The 26,088-nt window shown below is 53.8% G+C and overlaps 1 protein-coding gene across 3 annotated transcripts in view; it reads left to right on the forward strand.

Annotated features, from left to right (window-relative positions):
• Nucleotides 1-2,744, forward strand: part of LMO1 (LIM domain only 1) — a 40,741-nt gene extending 37,997 nt beyond the window's left edge. For all 3 annotated transcript variants that reach the window (XM_034995283.1, XM_034995282.1, XM_034995284.1), the window contains 2 exons: nt 770-895; nt 2,352-2,744. In XM_034995283.1, coding sequence (XP_034851174.1) covers nt 770-895; nt 2,352-2,457 — 232 coding nt within the window. In that variant the 3' untranslated portion in view covers nt 2,458-2,744. The remainder of the gene's footprint in view (nt 1-769; nt 896-2,351) is intronic.
• Nucleotides 2,745-26,088: the final 23,344 nt, after the last annotated feature.

Here is a 26,088-nt window from a genome sequence, read left to right on the forward strand (position 1 = left end):
CCAGATGGCCTTGGAACTTTCTTTGGGCATCAGTCCTATTTTAGAAGCATTTGAACAGGATCACCTAGTCCAGCACCCCCTTTTGAAAAAGGATACACTGAGATCCAAGAAAAGGAAAAAGGAATCCAGGCAAGTCACCCATGAGTTGGTTGCAGAAAAAAGACCACCCCATAGGGTTGTTGTCAGGATTAAATGAGTTGATCTTAGTACAGCTCTCAGAACAATGCCTGGCATGAGGCAAACCCACTCGGTCGAGGCGTTCACTAAGTGGTCCGTGACTGAGAGTTAGCTGAGGTTTCCACAACAAGCCGGCAAAGGATGCGCTTCAGTCTCCGTTTTAAAAAATAAATGAGGCTCAGAGAGACCCATGAGCGGCCTGAGGGCAGGCGGACTGCCCCCGAGTTCACGCCTCTGTGTCTCTGGAGTCCTCGCTCATGGCCAGCCCCGTGTTCTTCCAGTGGCCTGGGTCCCAGTAGCCTGACCCCAGTGGGAGCCTGTGAGGGGGGCCTTGACAGCGCAGGCCAGGGATGGGCAGTCTCATCCAGCCCCCGAGCCCCTATGCTCCCCTCCCTGGGTGGCTGGGCCAATTTCTCTGAAGCCCAATCTCTTCGCGGAGTCTAGAAGCTGCCCTCTGCGCTCCTTCTCCCTTGCCTAGGCCCACCTGCTAAGCCCACAGGAGTAGGGACCCGTGGGGCCCTGGGTAGAGGCAGCTGCTCTGCCCCCCAGACGCTGGCAGGCCCCTGAGCCCCCTGCGCCCTTCCCGTGGCAGGCTTTTTGGCACCACAGGGAACTGCGCTGCCTGCAGCAAGCTGATCCCAGCCTTCGAGATGGTGATGCGAGCCCGGGACAACGTCTATCATCTCGACTGCTTCGCTTGCCAGCTCTGCAACCAGAGGTGAGTGCTGCGCCTGTAGCAGACCCCAGCGGACACGTGCTGGGGCAGCGCGCTGTGGGGGTGTCCGTGCAAATGTCCACGGGCTCGTAGGGCACGTTGTCTTGAGCATGCATGTGCGTGTGCGTGTTCCGTGTGGCCGGATGTGTGCCCTCCAGCACTGTTGTGTGCGTGTCTGTAGGGCCCAGGTCTGAGCGGTGTGATGGCTCACGCGCACATGAGCTTGCTGTGTATGTACATTGTGTTGTGCACGTGTGTGGATTTTTAAACGTGCACGGACAAGGCAGGTATGGGTGCGCTGTGTGTATGTGTGTGCATGACGGATGAGTGTGAATGCGAACACGCTTAAATGCGCATGTACAAGGGGTCTGTGTGCACGCCCTGTGTCCTTGGGTGTCTGCCATTTGTGTGTGCATGCGTGTACATTTTAGTGAGAAGGTGTTCGTGTGCCTGATGGTAGCAGCTACCCACCCCTGTGATTCTGGTTCCAGCCCAGCCACTTTCTGATCCCTACACAGTGTCCCAGCCCCACGGGAAGCCCCAGGGACTGAAGGAGCCAGAACCCCTCAGCCCTGTCTGGGGACCTAGCACTGGAAGACAAGCCCTTTTCTCAGGAGCCCCCATGTCAGGAAGGAGCTCATGCAAGTGTTCCCAGAGGATGAGGTCCCGAGGGACCTGTAGGGGAACACGGAGGGGGATCGCTGGGGGCTTGGACAGACCCGCCACTAAGAGGGCTCGGTGAAGTTGCAGTGCCACCTGGTGGTTGGATTGGGATCTGCTGGGACTGGGCCCATGACCCTGGGGTCTGGTTGAAGCCCTAGCCACCCTGGGGACATCTTTGGGGAAAGGGCTGAATCCTCCAATACTTTAGAAGGACTGGGGGTGGGGGGTGAGGGTAGCAAAGCAAGGCCTTTTCTGGGTGGGAGGGAAGATGGTGGGACAGGGTCACCTCCTCCTGGAAGGATGCTTCAGGAAACCTACAGATTCTGTTCAAAGGAAGAGTTTCATGGAGTCATCCCCTTAAGTTGGGGAAAGGAACAGGATAGAAAAATCAACCATTTTACCACTTCCTCCTTCCCCATTTCTACCTCTCTCGGTCTTTTTCTCTTTCTTTGTCCTTCTCTCTCTTTCTCCCTCTCTGGGACTGGGGTAGGTTATTCCTATACCTTCCTACCAACCCCACCCCTCCAGGGAAGACCCGACTGTGGGCCAGACTTGTCTGTCTATCTGCCCTACACCCCAGACTACAGGGCCTGGCTGAGGACTGGGCTGACCCAGGGTGATTGACCAGGTTTGCTATGAGACCTTTGGGGATCCCTTCTGGAAAGTTGAAGGAACAAACTCTCCAGGACCTCAGTTCTCAGATGTCCACCTCCTGGGCTGGGCTGGGGCCTATCTGCAGCCCCCACCATCCACTGGGACCCCTCCATGGCCTCTCTCTCCTGCTTGGATTTTCCAGATTTTGTGTGGGAGACAAATTCTTCCTGAAGAACAACATGATCTTGTGTCAGATGGACTATGAGGAGGGACAGCTCAATGGCACCTTTGAATCCCAGGTTCAGTAATGCCCGGCGCCTGGCCTCCAGGCCCATCTGTCCGTCTGCCTGTCTGCCTGTCTGCCCGTCTGCCCACCTGCCTGGCCGGCCAGCCACTCTCCTGCCGATTAGAACTCCTCCGTCCTCGATGGGAGGGACGGCCCTTCCTCTGCCGCCCGTCTGTGTGTGACCCCTCCTGGGGCCAGGCTGGGCCTGTACAGTCTGTCTTCTGTATATAAATGGGAACATTTATTTTATGAGAAATGTAATGCGATTTTATTACTGGCGTGGATTAAACTTATGAATGTTTCCGGGGAGGTTACTGTGCGTTGATCACCTGACTGACACAGACCTGGGGTCCCTCCCCTCTGCTTGGGAGTGAAGCAGCGCCCTCCCTTGGGCCCCTCCAAAGCTGGACATGGAGCAGGGCAGGGGAGCTCCAGGTGGGCTTTAGGGGGTAGAAGCTGGAGGGAAGAGGACAAGCCCACGCATCCCATAGCCAGAGGTGGGACTGGGGGTGTCCTCCCCTCCCCTGGCCCCCAAGATAAAGAGAGGCAAGATGAAACCCTCCCTTCCCTGGGTTCCTGCTTGACCGCCCTCCACTGAGGCCACCAGCCAGGAACTCAGCCTTGATCTCCCCCCACAGTAAGACCCCGAATCCTGAGCCTTCTACCATGGGAATACCATTCTCAAAACCCTCTTCCCTTTCAGGGTGATGGACAGCTTTTGCTGTCTCCTCCCTGCAGCTTGGGCCTGCTCTGGGGCCCACCCTTCTGCTCTTCTGGGTGAGCGAGAACAATCCCGTTGGCCTGTATTCAGCCCACGCAGGCTAGAGGCTTTCATTCATTCGTTCAGCAAACCTTAATCCACTCTGTCTCAGCCCCACGCTGCAAGCACCAGACGTGCGGATGAATCATGGATCGGACACAGTCCTTGCCCTTGAGGAGGGAGAAAGCCAGGAAAACGAGTGGAGCCCAGCACAGTGAGGACGAAGCCCGCAGGGAGACCTGGGACGGGCCGGTCGCCTTCCGCGGAGCGGCAGGACTTGGACAACTGCGGAGAGTCAGACAGCCCGTCCAGTGCACACACGCAGGCGGACAGATCTGCGCGCGCCGTGCAGGCGACCCGGACACGCGAGCAGACGGGCGGGTGGGCAGAAGTAGGCGGGGCCAGCAGCCCGCTGCCGCCCTGGGCGTGGTCCGGGCACCGGGCTCCCCCGGGCCGCAGGACGGCTGTCTTGCTCTCCGCGGCAGCCTCGGCACCAAGCATAGAGCCTGCACCCGCGAGGGCAACACTGGGTGGTATGAAAATAGGGGCTCGTTGGATCCAAAGGCCGGACGGGGAAGGCTGTATGGACAGGCTCCCCCCACTGTCAGGCCACTTGCTTCTCCTCCTCCGGGGACTGTTCTCAGCCTGGCCTCGGCCCCAGAGCCCAGGGCGGATGGAGCCCGCCCACTGCTTCTAGCTCTGCCTGCTCCTGGATGGGGAACCGCAGGTCACCCTGCCCCAGGCCTGCTCCTCCACTGGGAGTGATGTGGGAGCATGGCTACCTCCCCACATTGTGGTTTTGTGCCCAGTGGTCCAATCCGTGGGCAGGGATCGCTAGGGTCAAGGATCTTGGGGTAAGGGTTCTCTCATCCGCGGGGCATCCCCCTTCTGTGACAGAGCCACGCCCGCCTGTGTGACAGAGAAGAGGGGCAAAGAGCCAGGCGGCCTGGCCGCAGTGGGGGTTTTGTGTGATGTGTCTGATGTGACTGTGGAACTGGGGAGCTGTGTGTGGCCGTGTGAGATGGGGACTGAGTCGGAGTGCATGAATTTGCAGGCTGGAGTCTATCGTGAGGAATTTTCTCGCTCAGCTTGGAAAAGTGAATCATTTCCCTGAATGGTAGCAGGACACTCCCCGCCCCCCCCCCACACACCGTGCCAGACCCTCCCTGGGCCCTCAGGCCAAGGAGGGCTCTGCCCACCCCTAGGCCCCCAACTCCTAACTTCAGAGTTTACTGCAGATGAAGTTGTAACACAAGTTAATTACATGGTTATCGAGAGATAACGGAGACACTCGAATGCAGTTTCTGGGCAATTACAATTGTTTCCAACAGAGTTCCCATATTGCAGCCATGAAATAACATGTCGTTTTGCAGTAATTATGTAATTAACTTGTCTCACCGCTCTAGGTTGCACAACAATTAATTCACTCACAATGAGATAGACTCAACATCAGGCAGCCGGCCTCTGAAAGCCCCCGAGAGCAGAGCCGGCCTTCTAGGAGGACCCCAGCCCCATTCTGCCCACCGTAGACCCTGCCAGGGGGCTTCCTCAGTTCAACATGCGGTGGAATATGCCAGATCCAGCACCATGGCTCCACTTACGGCTGTGTCATGGTCCCCATCCAGGACGTGGGGCTCATCTGTTTCTCAGGGCAGCCATGAGGCAGAGATCTAAACTGTGAAGTGCTGTTTTTACGAGAGCTGGAGTTACCATCCTGGACATCATGATGTGCTGAGTGGGAGACCCTTCACCTGGGAAGTCCCGCAGCAGTCCACAGCTGCTCCCAAGAAGAGGCCACACAGGCCTTGCGGACATGCGACTGGTGTGGAACCAAAGGGAAGGCAGGGGGTGGGCAGAGAGGAGGCTGGGCTCTTCCTGTAGCAGGCAGCAGGGCAGGGCTGCTGGGGCTACTTGGGGCCAGGGATTATGCTCCTGGGGAGTGCCCCAGGGGCTCCCAAGAAAAGCCTGATCCCCCTCCCCAGCCACAGTGGCATAGGGGAAACTTGGTTAAATGCAGGGCATGAATGGCTCTGACCCGGCTCTCCTTGGGGCTGCAGCAGGAGACTTCCTGTCTCCTACGGGGAGATAGGAAGTACCAAGCATGGACAGCTAGAGGCTACAGCAGCTCGAGCCTTAGCCCGGGCCACAGCCCGGGCCACGTGGATGGTGGCAGTGTGGACGGACGAACATCATGTGGTGGTTGTGCACGGTCCCCTCTTCCTCGCCAGCCCGAGGGACCCCATCTTTCCTCCCTGCGTTCCTTGGTGGCCTGTGTCAGAGACACCCTAACAAGGGGCCTGGCACCCACGGAATATGGTGCCTGCTTATGCCCCACTCCTTGGCCGGAAGCTGAACCACATAGTCTGTGTTTGGAAGGAAGTTTGATTCTAATCTTGACAGTGCTGCACGGCCCACCATGAAATCTCTCTTCTCCCAGGCCTCACCCCAGAAACTGTGCCCCACATCATGAGATGCACAGGACCCACGGCAGAACCCATGTGAAATTTCTGCCTAGGAAGTCTGATCTCTGCATGGAGACAATTGCTTTCTCCCTTAAAGCTGTCAGTGATCGTCACAGCCTGACTGTCTATGTCTGGCATGGAGTGCTCCCCAGCACCACCCATCTAGGGACGCTGCCACCAAGTGAGGGTAGATTCAGGAAAGATGCTTTGTGCTGCAACTGTGCATGACCTCTAAAACTACAATTGCCTAAAAATGAATGATAAAGATGGACTGCTGTGAAGATCAGCTGGTCCAGAAAAATACTTGGTCAAGCCTGGTTTAATCATGAGAAAATAATCAGATGAAACACACACACACACACACACGACACAGAGCTCAAGAGTGCTAGATAATCAGAAGCCCCTGGACAAGGTAATCCCTGTGCCTGGGGTTCATACTGCCTTGTCTCAACAAGGGTGGGAGTCTCTTGCCCCCCAGATGTAGGGTTGAGGGTATCCCAGATCTCTCAGACTCCCAAGAGTCAAGTAGACTACAAGTCGATTGTTCCTGAGCTCCCTCCTGTTGCTGCCGTATTCGTCACCCAGCAGTAGCCCCTCCTACCAATTGGTCTGCCCCCAGCCTAGCAGCACCTCTGTGTTCTTGCCTGCTCCTGCGGCCACGCTGAGCTCCCTCCGAGGCTCCAGTGGTCTCCAGCACTCACCACCCCTCCCTCCGGGCTGGTGCTGGTGCTTACACGAGTTTCACATCACACGTCTTTCTGTGGTTTCTCCTTTTCACACCTGCACCTGCTTCGTGGAACAGGCGACCTCCCTTGCTGACACTTGCCTCTGGACCCTCTCCAAGGGCTCAGGGCCAGACCTAGGAAGGGGAATGCAGGTGCTGCTCAGCACATCCATCAGGACACGTGGGCAGAGCGAAGGGCGCTTTACTACGCAACTGCCATAGCAGGAAAAAGAAACAAGCTGAGGCCAGGTTTCAGGCAGGAAGGAAATCTGCAGCTCAGAGAGAAATGAGCTTTTAAAGCCTATTTCCCGTGGAGGAAAACAGACTTGGATTCAAATATTTTGGACTCTCCCAAATGGTTTTTATTCTGGGGCATCAGCCTTTCCCTTTATGAACCATAGTGAAAAATCCTCTGAGCTGTGGGTTCCCCCAAATACCAATTTCTTCCTCTCTAGACCCCCCCCCCCCCCGGCAGGCTGCACACCTATGCAAGCCTTCCCATGGGTGCCGCCTGGACCTCAATTCTCTGAGCTTAGATGCTCCCAGCCCAACCCAACAGCCCAGTCTCCACACTATCCCACTGGCACTGGGTTTGACAGACCTTGTGGCCTTTGCAGGAAAAGCTGGTGGCGCTGGGTTGGGGTCTCTACTCCTTCGGTCCCCTGCCTTCTCCGGGGGTACAACTAGATTCCAGAGAGGAACTGGTCCAGGGGCTCCTGCCTAGGGCTTGATTTACATTCTTTCCTCCTGAGTGGGGAGCCCCTTTGGGACCTGGGGTTTCCTACAGTTCTGGCAAGTGCAGGTTTGTCTTTCTGAGAGTCTGAAGGTGCTAAGGGACAGAGGCAGGAACATTCCCGGGGCACCCTCTTGTTGTAACAGTCTCCCTGCTGCCCTTGGGGGATATGGGGCTCTCCCCACAGGGGGTCTGAGGGCTCCTCAGAATGACCCAGGATCCCCACCTCCTGCCTCCCGATCTGCCAGCACAGCTTAGGGATCAGAGATGGCATGCTTACCTGAGACAAAGGAACAGAGAGGGAGAGATGAGAGAGACGGGGGAAGGAAGGAAGGAAAGGGGAGACGGAGAGAGAGACAGATGGGAAGAGATGAAATGGGGCAGGAGAGCAGGGAGACAGAATGGGCAACAGGTCTGGGAAGAATCTAACTGCCGGGGAGGCGTGGGGTGAGGGCAGCTGTGGTGGCAAAGGACAGCGTGGCATGGCGGTGGCATGTGGCCAGGAGCCAGATTACGCGAGATCAGACCCGTAGCTCCTCTGCGTGGCAGCTGCCCGGCCTTCAGCAGCCCACTTCACTCCCACTTACAGAGGAGGCATTTCCTCATCTTTACAAGGGGGATGTGGATAGTACTTAGTCAAGACTGCCCCGAGCAGAGCTTTAGATGAGTCATCACGTGGATGGCACCTGTCACAACGGCAGCCGGCTCACAGGGAACGCCGGAACGTGTAGCTGCTGCTGGAGCACGGACTTGACCCAGCCCCACTAGGTCTGCCGGTTCCGAGGCCCGGGGCCCTCCTGCAGGAGGCCTGGGCCCCTTACGGCAGCCTCTTGCCTTCCCTGCCACAGGCCGCTCCCTGGAAGGGGCACCGCACCCTGAGACTATGGGGGAAATCAGCCCGGCAGACCAACGGAGCAGGCTTTCCTAAATAAAAACACGCTCAGCCCTTTTCAGCTGCTCAGTAACTCGGTTAGGGAGGTGAGATGATTATCATCATCCCCATTTTACAGCTGAAGAAACTGAGGCTCCAAGTGTCATTCTAGTAAATAATAGAACTGGATCTGAACTGGGGCCTGGTCTGACTCCAGATTGCAATTGGGGAATTCCTGTGTGAAACCGCCCCCCCCCCCCGCCATAGGAGTGGGCCTGGGAGTACACAGGTAGACGGTACCCATGACAAAGCCCCTAGACGCCCCACCTTGCCCGTTTCTCTCTACGACCCTTCCCCCAGCTGAGAAGGTGATCCTTGGGTAAGAGAGGGAGAGTAAGTGACTCGGGCACTTCTGTCCCTCACTGCACACCCTGCCTGAGCCTGCCGACGGGATGAGTGGTTCCAGGTGATGTCATCGGAGGTAGCATGGGCCGGAGCAGTGATCCGACCCGGGGAAGCTCGGCCAGTCCCTGGGCAGGCCCCAGTGCGTCACTATCAGTCCGTCGGGAAGCCAGCCTGCTGCGTGGCCGCCGTGGTAGTGGGTGCTCAGGAATGGAAATCCTGGTGGGCGAGGCAGGCAGGGTCCTTCCCTGTGTGGGCTTTACAGTTAATGGGGGAGACCAACGACAAACAAAGAAATAGATCGATAACAAGCTCAAGATAGTGCGGAGAGCCTGGAAAGAGACCTGCTTTAGATAGAATGGGAAAGAATGATCTTTTCTCCCTCACCTTTAGAGACCATCTTCTCTAATGGGCTCACTTTGGGGAAATTGAGGCCCAGACAGGAAGTGATGGACAGGGGCACACTGAGGCCAGCCTGGGTTGGGAGCTTGACTTCTGGCCCTCAGCCTGGTCCCCAGCTGTGTCTCCTGCATCCTGAGACCTTCATTCCCCACGGGTCCCACTTGGGCACACAGTTCCTAGAGGAAAGCAGTGCTGCTCAGCCCTGACGTCTGCTCAGTGCCTCTCTCCCTTTGTTTTCCAGGTTAACAAGAAATATGATTCCTGAAGGTACCAAGACATTGGGCTTGGGTTCTTGGCTGCCATCGCCAGTCTCCCTGCCCCATGATGCCACTAACTTGGGATATGTTGGCTGGGCCCATGGTTTCTGGGGATCCCAGCCTAATTATTCTGAACTCTTGGAGTTACTGCCCTCCATAGAGCAGGCACCAAGAAAGCAGTTTCTCTGCAGACTCCACATGACCAGTTTTCCAGGGAAAAAGAGGATTTGCTGTAAAAGCAGGAATTGGCAATGCCCAGAGGGCCAGGGCACAATGGGGTTGGCATGACCGGTCCTCCTTTCCCCTTCCTCCAGACTCACTGCCTTCAGCCTGCTGACCTGTTCTGAGGGGAGAGGTATTCCAGGCTTGGGCTCAGCCTCAGGCCTGCTACTGGGCCTCCCTGCTTCCAGGGATCCTGAGGGAAGCCAAGGCAAGTGGGTTGCTCATGGCCGTGCATCCCAGGGCTGAGGTGTGGGGGCCCCTGTCTGCTGCCAACAACACATACCATGCATGAGGTGCCCCCTGGAGGAAGGGTTGTGTCGTTTGGCTCCTGTGATGCTTCCCGACTTTACCCTGGGCTCTCATGCAGGGCTGTGGATTTCCAGAACATGGCTGACAGTAGAGCCCCTTGCTTCTAGGCTGGGGACCCCAGACCATCATCCACTCCTAGCCTCTCACAGTGAAGGAGGGAAGGCACTTTGCACAAGGTAGGGTTGGGTGGGCACTGGTTCCATGGGACTCAGGAGACCCTGGACCCCTTCTCCAAGTTCCCACGGGCTGGCTTCCCCTCAGCCTGGGGCCCAGCTGGCCCAGGCCTGTCCTTTACCCCTCTCCTGCACCTGCCTACTTATTTCGGGCCTATTTGGAAGCTAATCCCTGCATTCATTAAGTGACCCCTCCGCCTGTTCCTCTGCTTTCATTAGAGACAAGAGAGCTAATTACCAGCCCCTCTGAGGCCCCACCACAGGCCATTTTAGAGCTGACACAGCTCTTTAAATGATTTAAAAATCCTATTTCCCTGCAATGAAATGGGCTACCCCTCCTTCCCTATTAAAACTAATTACTATGCACTTCCCATCTGAAGAGGGACTCTGCTCCTTGTCCTCCCCAGACAGCAGCTCCTCACAGAAGTCTTTCCAGGTTGCTGGGAAGGGAGGAGGTAGAAGCATCTGAGGCTCTTCTCCCTCCAGCCAGACGTCCCAGTGAGTTCAGGAAGGCTGAGCCTGATGGAGACTGGGCAGGACAGGCTCAGGCTGGAGAGTTGGGTGGAGAGACGGTGTTAAGGAGTAGGGAGAAAAACCAGCCCTGAATAGTGGCCACCAGCCCCTCTGGGGCCTCAGTGCTGGAAGAGTTCCCTGCCCAAATCTAAGACTTGATCATGTCCTGTGGGAGGGGGAACCAAGTGAGGGCCACAGAGCTCTCTGGAGCTCTCTGTGGTCCTGGAGTTTTTGAGCCTCAGCCCTTGGGCTCATGATCGCATGCACAAAGTGAAAGGGGTGGTGGAAAGCACCTCCAAGTATTATGATGTGGGCTACGAGGAGCTCACCATCTCCAAAAGCAGCTCAATTTTATAAAGGGAGGCCCCTGCTCAGGCCCCTCTGACTCCAAGAAATGATGCCAACGGTGACCTTCGTTGTGACCCTTGTCTTTCCCTCTGTCCCGTCTGGGCCCTGCAAGGTGGAAAAACCAAACTTAAAAAAAAAAAAAAAGACTACAAGGGGGTTGTCTTAATTTCAGCATCTATGTAAGCTTGTTTCATTTCAAGGATATAATTTTATTTTGCAATTTAGCCATTATATTTATTTTAAATCACATAGGGGGATGCCCTAACATTTTTTTTAACTTAGGACCTCTAACTTGAGCTCCAGACTTCATCTGGCTTTGTTCATTCAGGGCTTTGCTACATAATGTTAGAGGTCACTCCCCCTCCCACATTCTGGGAGCCCTTGAGTCCCCTCCCCAGCGACATGTGGCAGTGGGCTGTCACTACCTGCTCTCTTCCTACCCCCACCAGCAGTGGATGCACACCTATGTTTAGCCCAGAGCCAGAACCTGTTGAAGTGGGAATGAATATATGGGAAAAAGGAAGCATGATCTGCCCCCTCTTGGGGACCCCAAGGCCTCTGCAGTGCAAGTCCCAGGCCAAGCAGGTCTCAGGCCTGCTGCCCTTGTCTCTAATGGCCCTCACCACCAGCAGCACTTAGAAGCATGAGGCACCATCTTCCTCTCCCCCTCTTCCCGTGCTCTACCAGTTCTGTGCACCTTCAAGCTTTGCCTTCTGATCTTCTGCAGGGAAACAGGCAAGAATAAAAACTCCATACAGAGGAAGAGGCACAGATTCCAGAGTCCACAATAGATGTAGGTTCCAGGCTCCTGAACCCATCTGGGTGAAGACCAGATCCCCATTACACTTCTGGTTGCCTTTATTCCCTAGGGAAATGCTCACATTTCCACCTACCCCCACCGCTCATCAGTAGCCCCTTTGTGTAGCAAAATAATGCCCTTGGGCCTGAAAAGGCTTTAAAGGGAGGATATCAAGGGCTCCTTGCTCCCTGTGGACAGTCTAAATTCCTGAGCTCATAGGTCTGTACCCTCTGGGAACTTAGCCCCAACAGGACCAATGACACTCCCCGTACTAGAAAATGTTTCTGCTTATTAAATCCGCATCACCTCCTTTGCTGTATTGTGTCTCGCAGCGTCCCTGGGAGTGCAGAGGTTACAGGTGAGGAAATAAAACACATCCCACATCGTGATGTAGCTAGATGGTGCAGAGGAGAGAATTGAAGTCCGCTCTTCAGCATCTTGGGACAGGGGAGCTGCTCTGTGGTAGCCTAGGCACACACATCAATATAAGCAATACGTAACGAGAATGAATGGATGAGTATTATGTTGTGAGAACTCTGAATGGGGCAGCCCATGTGGCACAAAATACCTGAGAGGAAGCAGAGACTGCATTGCTTCTTGCAGAAGGAATAGCTGGAGAGATGAGAGAGGCCTTACAGGTATGGGGGAGGTCTGGAATCTTGACTGGTTGGAACACAAGAGGGGACACTGGCAGGGGAGTGGGCTTGGAGTTGAGGTGGGGGACAGGAAATGGGAAGCTGAACAGAAGAGGTAAAGCCTTGATGTGTGACACAAAGAGCTGTTCTAGGTTCTGGAGCAGGACGTGGCACACGAGTCCTCTGTTTTCTAAGTCATGGCCACTTTCAATACGTCCTTTCCTGCAGGCACACAGGAAACCTCACTGGCCACCACTTATCAAAGCTCTACCTTGGTAAGGGCAGTTATAGCCTGCAGTGAAGAAAGAGTACCAAGGAAGAAGGCTTTCGGTGGCCCCGGGAAGCAGAATTATTTGAGCTGGGCCTCGGATTCATCTGGGTGGAGACACAGAGAAAGGACACTTGCGGCTGAGACAAAACCAAGTGCAAAGGCCCGGAGAGGGGACAGTATTTGGGGAGCTCTGGGTGCAGCAGGTAGCCAGCTATGCGGCTAGAAGCAGGGGAGGAGGCGACAAGCAAAGGGGTGCGGTGCATGGAGACACTGGATGGTCTCTGTCTTGAGAATTGGGCACATGATCGAGGTAGGGGTGCCCTTTTTGGGGGGATAACTCAAGGCCCGATAGACCAGAAAGGTTCTGCAGGTAGCAGAGTTCGGCACATGGAGTGACGTTTTTCAATGACATCTCTGCCAATAATGCGGAGTAAAAGCAGAGAGGACCACTCTGTCGGCTAAAACTTGAGCATGACATGGCCCAGAGCAGAGCCCTCTGGCTGGTCACCAGGTACTTCCCATCGGATTACCGTTATTTAGTGCTCTTTGGGGGCGGTTCTTCAAACAGCTGAGTAGTATCATGTCAAATGCAGTTTTCCGTCACAGGCATGGATGAGGTTATGAAAGAATTTATCAAAAGTCTGGACACCACAAAGCATCCCTGATAGCTGTCTGGTGCCCTAAGCAGAAAAAAAAAGTTGGATTGGTTTCATTCATCCCTCCCTCCCACTGTCCCTCCTTACCTCCTTCTTTTCCTCCTTCCGCCCACCTTTCTATCTATCCATTGTATGTTGAGCATCTAATGCAGGGTAAGGCCAGAAAGGCACAAAAGGAATGAAGCAGGGTCCCTGCCCTAAAAAACCTCTCATGGGAAGGAGGAAAGTGAGGAGCCAGCCTGTGAAAAAGTCCTAAGTCAGTGTGGTCGGTGTCCTGACAGCTTCAGAAAGAAGGCAGAGGAGGTGGGGAAGTTTCTGGGGAAGGACACTGGAACATCAAACAAGAGAGAATGAGCACAGCAGACAGTGGGGAAAGGCCCAGAAGCGGGAGAGGATGGAGCTTGGGTGAAGGATGGCCCCGAGTTCCCGTGTGCCCGCACACAGACGCAGAGGTCCTGGAGGAGAGTGGCAGGGCCCAGGCGGGGGTTCTCCTGCTGGCCTGGGGAGATGGGCCTTTATCCTCGAGGAACAGGAAAATGTCAGAGCTTTGTAATTGGAACAAGGCATGATCAGATCTGCACTCTTTGAAGGATCACTCTGGGGTGATATAAAGGGAGAATCAGAGGGAGCAGACACCCAGGGTGGGGACACCTGCAGTTTCAATTGCCCAGGTGAGAAATGAGTTTTGCATGACTTCCTCTCATGAGCCCCTGCTGGGCTTTTTTTTTTATTTTTGTATCCATTCAAAAACATATACTAGAACCGTCCTGGGGATGCAGAGGTGAAATGCTCCAACCTGCCGTAGCTTCCAAGGTCTGCTTTTTCCCTTTTCAGAAAATCCAGCCTCCCAGATCCCCTCCAAGCACCTTCACCCATGATCTGTTCCTAGGGCTTCTTCCAGCACAGAGAATAAAATGGCCGAAGGAAAAATAGACACATCAGGCAAAGAATGTCTTATGAGCTGAGATGGACTGTGGCCACCTCCTCAATCCCCCATTACCAGGGAAGACATTTGGGGCTCATAGAGATGAATTGAGAATGGTGCCAAATGTCCCAAATGACTCGGGGTGGTGGAGGGGGGCATTTTCTGTGAATGAAGGGTTCTGTGAAAGCAGGGGCAGAAATGAGTCAAACACGTCCCTAGCACAGTAATTCTGGGTCATAATTATTGGAGAGAAATTAAAATCAGGGTACTGGGAGGCATATGCATTCCTCTGGTGAGAATCAGCTTGTTGCAGTGGTGAATTTCTCTTAGCTCTCTCCAGGAGGAAGCAATGCATGTCTGGTTGAGACATTGAACTAGATAGAGTCAAAGCATGAACATCTTTGTTCAAAGGAGCATCTCCCCAAGACACCCTCTGTGGTGCACATTTGGTTAAGTCCCAGCCTCTGTTCTGCAGATGATCAGTCTATATGGAAAGGGTGTATATACTCTGCACCATTACTGGTCCAGGACGAGTAGGTATCCGAGTTGTTCTGATCAGACTAAGGACTTATATTTATGATCGGAGAGGTTTTCTGTCTTTCTTTTCATATGTGAATGAGGAAAACAGGTAGCCCTGTTTGCCACCGGAAGCATCTTATGACCACAAAGGAAACCAGGAAGGCAGAATGACCCCAAAGAGACAAAATGGAGGAATGGGAAACTCCTACATCCTTGACAGCTTCACTACACCACTGGTAGTTCATACCTGGGGCCCCGCCATACTTCCAATGTCCCTATTCTTCAAGCCCCTTTGAGTCGGGACTTGCAGTAACTTCCTGTTACTTACAGCTCAAAGCATCTCTACTATACCGTCTCCAAAGGACTCCAAAGGTGAAGCCTTGTACTCCCTGAACCCCCTTGGTGTGGTACAAGGAACGTTTCGGTCACATAAAATCTCATGCCACATCTTCCAGCTTCCCATACTGATTTCAGGTGCTTAGTTGAACCCCTCAATAGAAGAACTGCTTACACCCCCATCCTCTGTGTTAGACCTGGAGAAGACACTCAGAAAAGAGGACCTTTTCCTTTGTCCTCAGATGGGGCGCTGGCCCTGCCTTTGGGTATCACTGCCCAGAAAGGCTTTCGGGACATAAACAGCTCCCCAGGCCTGAGGGTGCAAGGGCCAATTTCCTGATTTTCCTCTCAAAAGACTATCATCAGACCCATGCACTCACCTCACCTAAGGGCCAGAAAGGAGGGCCCTGAACTGCAGGTGAGAGGTAGCTGTCCTCTCCATATGCAGCAGTATATTCAATCCCGTCCAGCCCTGCATTTCATCCCCTCCCCGATTCTGTTGCTCAAGGGGAGGAGCCATGCATGGGCAGGCGGCAACTGGGAATCCACTGCGCACGGGCCAGAGCCCAGCAGAAGCCCGAGGGCAGACTCGCAAGGGGTCAACTGGCAGGCAGGCAAAAGCTGGCAGTTGCCGTTCTCGTCCCCTCAGGCTGAGGTATCAGCTAGACAGGCTCTCGAAAGCTCTTGAAGGTGCCTGCAGTGCAGCCTGCCCTAGCTCCAAGGCATGGCCTGGCTGGGACTGCTGGGGGAGCCTTCAAAGCCATTCTCCTTCCTCTCCCTGGCCTTGGAAACATGAAAGGGATTCTGATGCCTCACGCTGGCTGCTTTGATACCAGCCTTACCCACTGAAAAGACCTTTCCCTGTCAGCGCTCTCTGTGTCTCCCCTGTGACTCTTGCCCTGTCTCCTCTTCGTCTTTCCCTCTCTCTTTTCCTACATTTCGGTCTCTGTCTCCTTTTGACTTTCTCCCTCTCTCACCCTCCCTCCCAGGCTCTATGTAGCTAAGATACTTTTTCTCAAGTAAAATCTAAGTCACCCTGTGTAAGACGGTTGGGCTCAGGGGAGAGGTTGCCACAGGGCCTTTGCTGGCCCCAGCCTGAGGCTGCCCATCCCCCACTCTCCATTCTTAGAAAGGACATGAGTCTTTTGAAACTCAGATGCTCACAGGTGGTCCTGCCTACAGGAGATATGAAAGCCTATCTGTGTCAACTGGGGGGCTCCCCCAGGCCCCAGAATAACCCCCAGGCTTGGAGCCCAAAACCATCATTATTAGTCAAGCCACTGGGAGCCCCTGTCCGTGCACCAAGTGACACCGTGTATGAGCCACACACTTTCTCCCTGAAGGGCCCTGGTTATCAGAAGGAGCTTTGGAGGGGTGTGGTCCACTGCTTGCACAAAATGTGTCTATCTCTCAGGTTTGGTTACACACAAAAATTCACACACATCTTCCTAATTCGAGTTCATAATATGGCCTTTTTAAAGTATGCTTTTTATTGAGATGTAAACAAAAGTGCTCAAATCATAAATGCTTAGCCCCATGGTTTTTCAAAAGAAGCACACCTAGGTCACCAGAACCCAAAGAAAAGGAATATCATCAGCACCCTAAGAACCCCTAGTACCCTTTCCAGTCACTACCCCTGAAAGGTAACCTCTATTCTGCCAGTCCATAATACATGCTTTCCAAAATACGTTTTTAAATTCCTTTCTACGTAGTGAAACTGTTGGTTGCAGGAGCCCATACTTGTCCTGTGGCATTCACAAGCCCTAGCATCGCACTGGGCACTCCAGAGGGAGAAGCACAGAGCCTCTTCTTGCCCGTCCTCCCAGCAACTTCAGGAAATGAGGACTAGCCTTACTATTTCTGCCACTTGACAGCTAAGAAACTGATATTCAGAGAGATGTGATTTGCCCAAGGCCACTGAGCCTGAGTGATGAGTCAGGAATGTGAGACCGCTGCCAGCACCCTAGGCTCCAGCGGGAAGGAGATTTGCTCCCCGGAGCCTGAGTTGTCCCATCTGATGAAAGGATTGCCGTTGAGAGCTTGATAACATCATGTTAAAGACCGACAGGGGGCAGGGGGCTGGGGTTTAAGCAACACTGACTCCTAGAACGTGGACATGGGAATGAGAAGAGGGTCCCAGGCAACCTGACCGAGGTGACCAGTGAGCCAGTGGCACTGCCTTCAGAATCGAGCTCCTGACAGGAGGTGACCTTAGACCTCTGAGCCAAGTGTGACCTTCGACTCCCAGATCCATTACCAAATACTCAATGGCCCTTCCCTAGGGGCAGAGGAGAACAGGACTTGGTCCTGCCCCCATCGTGTGGCTGGGTGACCTTGGGCAGGTCTCCCCCCTCCTCCTCTTTACAAAAGAAGAAACTGGAAGAAATTTCCCAGAAGGGCCCCGTGTGGCTCACAGTCCCCAGGGCACCCAGCAAGGGACGCTGCCAGGGCTGAGGGTCCTGCCAAGGTCACATTAATAGAACGGGGTTCAAATGGCCTAGAAGGGTAGAGCCAGGGCCATGCAGCCCCACTGACCTCCAGGCTGGAGGCCTCCCAACTCGCATACCCCTAACTCCCTGAGGAAGGCTGCAGCCCAGCGAAGGGGTCCCTAAGCAGATGCCGGGGCTGTAGGAAACCTGCTTGGGGAAGATCACACCAAATTCTTCTAAAATGCAGATAATTGGAGAAGATGATCTTTTTAGCTCCTTTTCAAAACAGGGAGTCTGAACCTTGGTGGACAGGAGGTGGGGAGAGGGCGGTGGCCCCCTGCGGAGGACCTCACAGCCGGCCAGGCTGGATGCGCAGAGGACAGTGTCTCGCGTGTGCAATGGGACAGACTCACTCCGCTCTCTCCTGGCCGGACCACCTCTGGGCTTTGGACTTCAGGAAGAGGGTTCAGGACGGGACCCAGCAGAGAGGCCTTGGGGCACAAGGAGCAGCTGTCGCCACTGAGCTGGTTTACCCTGCGGGAGAGCAGCCGCGGGGCCGAGGCTTCCCGACTGTGGAGCGGAGGGGCCAGAAGCGAGGGCTCAGGTCTGGCAAAGCGGGGTGTCGTGTCTCGTGCCACTGCTCTCACCAGTGACCTTGCTTCGGTTCCGTCGGGCAGGAACACTAAATGAGGTGAAGCGTGACAGGGTTCTGGTATCGTGTGGCACACAGCCGTTCAGCTACTATTAGATACCATTATGGTTATTGCTGTTATTGGCTGAGTGGCTCTTATGGGACGAGGGAGACTCGGGGTGGGGGTCGGATGACCCTTCTCGTTATGAAAGCTGCCACAGTGCTGTGAGCTTCCTGCCCGTCGGGGTGTTCAAATGAGAGGCTGACTGACCCACCCCCCCCCCACCGCCCCAACTCTAAGGGCCACCTCCAGCTCTTAGCCAGACTTTTGGGGTCCTTTCCACTTTTGTACCTGGCGGGGATGCCCAGGACCGTCTGTCAGACATCCACTGGGCTTTTATTCCAGTCCAGAGCGAAGGACATGGGCAGATGGTGTGGTCCCGGCCAGTGTCGGCAGAGGAGGATGCAAGAACTGCTTCCCGAATCATCTCTGGGCTCAGAAAAGCCCTCAGAATTCCTTTCTGAGCACAAGCAGCAGGATAGGGACAGGGACGAGGGCAGGAAGAGGTGGCTTAATAAAAAATCCCAATAAAGCTCTGCAGCCCCTGGTGGCCAGGGGCAGGTCCTGGGCACAAGCCTTCCTTAGACCCGCCCACCCGGGGGCCCCGACTAATATTCCTGGTGCCTCTGCCTGCCCCCGGCTTCATTAACGATGCTGAAGGGGCCGACAGGTCCAAGGGGGCTCCCAAACGCTGCCTGACAATATTGCTGAGCCGCCTACGCCAGCCCCACCCCAGCGCACGTACCCCCCCCCCCCCCCCCCCCCCGCCCACTCCGGACCCTCTGCTGAGGAATGGGTTTGATTCAATCAGCTGTTTGCCTGTGGGACCGTCCAGGTCAACTTATTATGGGCAGACACCAGCTCCAGGGAGTCAGGCAGCCCCGGCGTGGAATTCGGAGCGAGGACTCATTAAAGAGCAGCTGACATGTGCAAGGCTGGGGTTCCGTCCCCCCCAGAACACACCCGACCCAAGGTACTCTAGCTAGGGAAGGCCGGGCTGGGGGAGGTCGGGGCAGAAACGGAGGCACTGCCCTCCTGCTCAGAGCTGGCCTCCCTCCACTGGGAGCTCTGGGTGTGACAAGCTCAGGCCCAGCTGCCTCTACCTACCCCCTACAATAAAGCTTTAAGGAGCTGGGGCTGAGAAGAGCTAAGTCTGGCCGGTTTGAAGACAGCCAGACAAAGGGCTGGCGCGGGACCGCCCGGAGTGCGAGGCGCCCGGGCCGCCTGCGAAAGCAAGGGAATAGGAGTGCGGACTTTGCATTTCGGCTTAAAAAGCAAACCTGTGAAACAGAGCCAGGCGCCCTCCCTCCCCCTCGCTCCAGCATGAGCAGGAGGGGCTGAAAACATTTGTTCCGAGCGGGAGGGGGGGGCGGGGGGTGAAAAGCCCTAAGTGCTTCTGCTTCCTTTTTTTTGCCAAATCATGCAGAAGATTCTGGCAGCTGCAAAGATTCAATTATGCACAATGCGAAAAATCATTTACAAAAATAATGGCACTCGAAAAAAATGGCCTCTCCAGAAACGGCGTGGAACAATAAATCCGTTAATTAGCTAATTAATATTCAATTGGGGTCAGTGGGCTTAATAGAACCCTTCTTGGAGACCCAAGAAATTCTAAACTGCCGCGAGGCGCCCGCCCACTGCCATTATCTCAGGCGAGCAGGCCCTTATCGGGCCACCAGCTGTGCCCGAACAATGCAGGCCCTTATCAGCTGGGGCCGCAAGCCCTGGCCGCTCGCTCGGGCTCCCTCCACCCAGAGGAGCGCGCAGCCTCTTGGTAATTGATATATGGCGCAGCTTTGTCTGAGGCTGTTGGCTCTGCTGGTATTTAAGGCCGCGCGGGCCCCCTGATTGATTGCCATTGGCCGAGTGTCTGCCCTCAGTGACAGCCTGTCGGTGAGGGACCAGCCAATGACGGTGGCTAACCCTTCTGATGCCCTGGCCATCTGGGCCAGGCGGGAAGCCCGACGCGTGGCCACATGACCCGCTTGGGTTGGGCTTGAGTTGGGTTGCCTTCTTCGAGTGGGAAGCCAAGCCCATAGACTTGGGTGTTTGTGTGGGTGACCAGCATCCCCTGCCCTGCTTTTCGGAGAGGTTGGACCGGACCCTTGCTACTCTAAATGTAGCCCATGGTCTTGAAGCATCCCCCGCCTGGGAGATGATTAGAAACACCAATTCTTGCCCCCCCCCCACCCTGCTCAGATCTCCTGAATCTGACTTTCGGGGGATGGGGCCCAGGACTCTATGTTTTATCAAGCTCTTTAGATGGTCCTGATGCGTGAAGTTCAAGGAACATTTGACAAAAGCAGGGTTCCCACTCTGGCCATGTCTTAAGAGTCGCCCGGGGTGGGGAAGAATTAAATATGCACATTGCTGGGTTCTGCCATAGAGGGTCATGTTTCCCTTACCCACAAAAAGCAGTGGGAGGGGGGCACAAGACACTCTGGGAACACTAGGACTGGCCCCCCAATAGGCAGCGAAACAGGCTGCCAGGGTCATGGCCTGTTGGGGGTCCTGTCCAGAACAAGCTCGGGCTCTTCAGGCCTTGGGTTCCAGAAAACCCATTGGGAGCCATTGTGTATTCAGAATGCATTTTCTACAGAGAATGATGTTCCCTGTGGGAGGATGGGCCTCCAGGCTAGCCCCCAGATATTGTGAGACCATAGCAAAGCTGAAACTCAGCACATGTCCTTAGCAGGAGGTGCCACAGCCCAGGGAAGGGAAGAGAAGGAAGTGGAGAAAGGGAGGAAGATCACCGAGAGGGGATTTATCTATTCTCTTCCCAGGGCCCACACCCCGGATTCAGGCCGTGCCTACTTCTGAGTGGGCACGGCTCCCTCAGTGTCCAGCATTCCCATCCTGTTCTTCCTTTCTGTCACCCCACCAGCCCACCCTCTGTCACTGCACCCGCGCAGGTCAGCTCTGGACGGGAGGGCTCAGTGTTCCATAGCTCGCCTCTCCCGCCCTTCCCCCAACTCAGACCCACATGTCCAGAGTCACAAGCACTCAGGGAGCAGCTGTGGGTGTCTCCACATGTGAAAGAGCAAGCCTGGGTCACTGAGGTAGAGGGCTTTAGTCGGATGTGGCCTTGGAGGCAGCCTAGGATGAGGAAGTGGGGAGAATCCTCCCCCTGATTGTACCCCACCTTCTCTCAGGCGCTACATGGGAGTTAGTCAAGCAATAGGACCCGGGAGGCCATAGGTGGGGACAAACACCGGGCATAATGCCCCTGATCCCACGAAGTCGGGGAGGAATCTGTAGATCACAGAGCTTGATGATAGGAGTTCAGGGCTGTGCTCCCTAGAGAGCCGAGGCCAAGTGCAAGGAGGGAGGAGCATCAGCAGGCGACAGGGCCCCAGCCACAGCGGGGCAAAGCTGGTCTGGGCGGAGTGCAGCTCTAAGCTTAGGAAGATGGCATCCCTGAGCAGGTGACCCAGTGGGGCCTTGGACCAGTTAGGATGAAGTGATCAGCCCTGGGGCATGAGGCAGGGACCAGATGTGATACTTGAGTGAGCCAGAGTGACATCTGCTGGGCCACCTTGAGGCCACAGGTGGCTTGAGAGAGGAAGGAAGGAAACCAAAGAGGCAGCAATTCATTCCTCTAAGCAGTTCCTTTGTTTTTCATGTGAGTCCACACACAGCAAGGGCTCAAGGTGCTGCTCCTCCGGGGTCATTCCTGTCCTGAGGACCAGGTGCCCTTAGGGCCTTGACCTCTGTGTGAGAGGATTAACAGCTGCCCCAGGCCTCTGGGGAGGCTCAGCTGCAGGCTCTGAGTCACCAGCACTCAGCACGGGAAGGAGTTTAGCTCCTGCTCAATGATCTTTTCATTGGTGCCCTCCCTAGGGCAAAGGCCGTTGAATAACATCAAAAGCAGTTATCCATCATCCATCCTGCTAGGTAAAATGACTGCCATTCTATGTCAACAGACCCTAATGAGAAAAATAACCTTCCATTAAGTAAGCAAAACATTGACTTGAGAACCCATGGATTAGCCCAAACCCTAATCTGCCAAGTTAGCAAGTAACTTCTAAAGCTTCCCAGAATGTCAAAAATAGTTCCTTCCTTCTCGCACAAATGTGCACACACATGACTTTTGCCCTCAGAGGGCTCCTTGGTCCCTCACTGAGCAAGTCTGTTCCTTTGGACACCTTGGGTTTGCTCATCTTGTCAGATGAGCATGTGATCCCAGGTTGGGGGTTCTGCCTGCACAAGATGGTGCAAGAACAAGATACCCCCATCCTCTTCTGCCAGATCGAATCTGGTTCGGTTATGTTTCAGGCTACTGGATGCCGGTCCCCCTTGGAGAGGCTCCCATAGCCAGCTGGTGGTGGGAGACAGAGAGACAGTGAGAGGTGACAATGGAACAGAGACATGGAGAGAGACATTGAGAGACTCAGAGACAGACTTGGGAGAGGCAGAGAGAGTCATCAGGGGTGAAGGGGAGCTCTAGTCATTGGTTAAATTATTTGGGACTCTCCTTTGGCTGCCATAGAGACTTCCGTGTCTATGATGACAGATGCCAGGATGGGAGTGGTGGTGGGCTGGGACCCTGGAGGTTTTCCTGACTCCAAGTCCCTATCCTGACCTTGAGTCTCTGGTTTCCTGCGAGTCCACAGTGGGCTCGTTCTTGAGCAGAGGAAAAGCTGAGCTTTTTTCCAATCCCCTCTGCCCCTCCTCCTTGAAACTCCGGACTACTGGAGCCTCAGACCAGTGTCCACCCCGACTTTATAGATGAGGGAAGTGGGTCTCAGGGCGCGTTCGTGTACACACTCGATGGGTACATCGAGTCAGGTGCTGGGTTGGGACTTTAGAAACAGCCCTCTATCCCTCTTCAGTTCTCTACCTCCTGCCCAGCCCCTCACTCCCTCACAGGTCTCCACTGCGGGGGAGTTCAGGCCCCACCACCATAGGAAAGAAAGTTTCTGCTCACCTGAAAACCAGCCACAGCAGCAGGGGGCCCCGAGTGCGCCTGCGGAGTTTGCAGCTCCTTCAACTTCACGACTAATTGCAGAGGCAGTGGGCGGGCTCTTGGCAAGCGATTAGCTGTCCCACTGCATGAATAATTTGCATAGAAAATGCTTTATTTTGGCAATCTATTAAAGGGCCCACAGTGCTGTGGCTTATCTCAGTCTCACAGCAAGGAGAAGGCTTGGCTATCTCGTTAAGTTCTGTTGATGCATAACAATTTGAAATGGGCACAAGCTAGTATGACATTTAAAGATGCCTTCACTTAATTATATTACACAAACATGGGGTTGTTTATCCTTTGGAATAAAGCCTTTTTGAAGTCAAAGTTGGCATGTGCATAAAGGAGGGCATTTTAACTGATTTTTCAAGAGGGGGCCTCCTCACTTCAAACTTGGGGGGTTGCATTCCCCTAGGGCCTCGTAACACAGAGGGTTCTATGGCTGAGATGCAGACTTTGAGATCGGTTCTCTTGTTCTTCTTCTCTGGGGGTGGCCTACAGTTTTGGCACTTAATACAAAATCGTGGAAAGAAAAGCTTATTAGAGCAAGGAAGAGACTCACTGTGTGACCTTGGGCGAGCCCTTCCCGGTCTCTGAGGCTCTGCCGCCTCACGTGCAACATGTGGGGTGGGACTTTCCTGCTCTAAGGCGAAGACCGGCGAGCCACAGTGTATTTTTGCTTTCTCTTTGCCTCTCATCTGGTTGACTCTGTAAATAAAAATACAGCCTCTTTGTGAAGAGCCAAAGGGAACTCAGGGTCCCCATCATGCTCTTTCTAAGGACTGGAAACATGCTAGGAAAGAGAGATTGGGGGAAACTCGGAAGGGGCTTGCAGCTGCAGAGGTATGGGTATGTTTTTTGCTCTGCCAAGCCAGAAGGCCCCAGGAGACTACGGAGCTGGCAGCCTTGCTTCACTTCATTGAAAACCAGGAACTGGGCCCTGGCTGGAGGGAGTGCAAGGAGAAGCCCTAGGGGCATTGAGAAAATCCGAAAAACCCCGAGAAGCCTGCTTTGCCCACAAGGTGCTCAGGGAAAAGCTTACAGATACCAGCCATCTCTTCACCTCTGAGCATTAGAGCAGACACCAGGGCTGCCACGGGAGGAGCTCTGGACACGAGGTTAGGTGGGATGGTTTCTGGCAGGCTAGAGCCTTTGATGTTTCCAGTGATAGCGCTGCCTAAGTAGGTCTTTCAAGAGAAAAAGATGCAGAGAAAGGAGGGCTTGTCCAGGGCCCTGCTTTCTAGGGTCTGTGTTCCTCCCGGAGTGAAGCTTTCTGGAAAACAGACTCTCATCCCACCTTCCAGTCCCCTCTTTGCCCCCTAGGACTGAAGACTGAATTCTCCAAAGTTCATAGACAACACGCTCCTACTCTGCCTCTTCCAGGCACTTAAAAAAATAGATTTGTGATTAATGGACACATTATCTGTGATTAAGTATAGAGACAATTCCCATTCCATTATGACTTCCTAGAAACAAAACTCTGTTAAAATAATTGAGAGAGTATTAATTAGCATTAATAGTTAGTTAACCTTGTATTTAACTGATGGGTACCACTTTGAATAAAACCTAAGCAAATGCTAACTCCCAGACACAATTAGGTAACTCCTTGGCTAGTCACTAACTGTTGGTCACTGCCTGCTCTAACATGATTGTCCCCAGTCTTGAGTAAAACTAATCCATTGAATATGTCAATCTTGAGTCAAAACCTTCCTGGTGGTTGCTAGAAAAAGCATCATCTCCAAATGTTGGCACTAGACAGTCAAGGTGGAGGAACTCACTCACTGTTAGGCTTGTACCATCTTGGATAATAAGAAGCAAGGTTGCCACTCACTGAGCACTTGTTCTGAACCAGGCCCCATGCTAAGCTCTTTATTAGGCTAAACCATATGAAATTAGTGTTTTTATAGTTCAAAAATAGCCAACTGGTGGCCACTTCAAATGACTCAACCTAATATCTCATTTAATCCTTACCATTCTCTTACCATTGTTATTACTCTTTCCATAGCTCACATGAGGAAAATGAGGCACAAAGAAATTAAATAATTTACCCAAATTACAGAGCAAGTAAGTGGGGCCAGGTGCCATGAACATTGACTCCATATGCATTTAGCCCTGACACTTTACCTCTTACCAACATGTTCCCATAAGTATTTCACATGTTTCAATCAATTGACATGCTTAAACTGAACCTGGTACATATTCTGTGTTCAATTAATGTTTATTAAATGGACAGATGAATGAAGGATGGATTACAGGGTGCCTGAGGCCCTGGTAACAGAATGGCACACAGGAATGGGCTGGCTGGATACTACTGAGCCATCAGGCACTTGGCCAAGGACCCCACCCATCTGCCTCCACACACACCAGGTTCTTTTCCAGAGTGAAGTATGGGGCCAGGCATGGCTTTAAATGTGGGGTGGGGTGGGGAGATTGACCCAGGAGCTACATGGCTGTCAAGGCAGAGCACTAGGATAGGGGTTCATTTGGAGAAGTGGAGGAAAGAGGGTAAGCAGAAACATCATGCCATGAGCCACTGTGATTAGGCTAAGAAGCAGAGCCCCCCCAAATCTGAGATTCCCCCTCCAGATGTAAAATGTCCACTAACATCAGAGAGTCCTTGTGCCACATCCATCTAAGTACTTCCTGAGTACTTAGAGTCCTTTCTTCCTGAGCCCCAGGTCTCATCTCTGGGCTTGAGTCAAATCTTCCCTCTCACAGCCACCTAAACCTCAGCTTCTCTTAACATTGCCCTGTGACCATGTCCAGGGGACTGAGGTTGGGCATATGTAGTGGCCAGCCATGGAGGAAAGGAAAGGCAGGTGAGCGCCCATACGGCAGATCCACAGGGCACCCCGTGGTCCCATGCATGGTATGAATTAATGAGTTGTACTGTAATTTATGTATTTATCAATTTTTGGCCAAACATAACTAAGAAATTGAAAACTGTAAAATGACACATAGATCCCACAATAATTATAGCTCCCCTATTGAATAGCTTCCAATAACAAGAAATGGATGTAGTTAGCATAATTGTTGCTTTCGGTTTTGTATTGAGTCGTATTTCTGAAAGTGATGGATTAATAGATCCTGATGCCGCACATTGCCCTCCCTTCGGGCAGAAGCCACACTGCACACTGTGATGGTTATAGAAGTCCATGGTGACAGGAGGCACTTGGTGAAGTTGGAGATTCAGATTCCAGGCTATTTCCTCGAGGCCCAGAGGGATGGGTGGATGGGTGCAAAAGAAGGAAC

The sequence above is a fragment of the Mirounga leonina genome, unplaced genomic scaffold, assembly GCF_011800145.1.
Source record: "Mirounga leonina isolate KUSES-001 unplaced genomic scaffold, KU_Mleo_1.0 Mir_92, whole genome shotgun sequence".
Lineage (NCBI taxonomy): Eukaryota > Metazoa > Chordata > Mammalia > Carnivora > Phocidae > Mirounga > Mirounga leonina.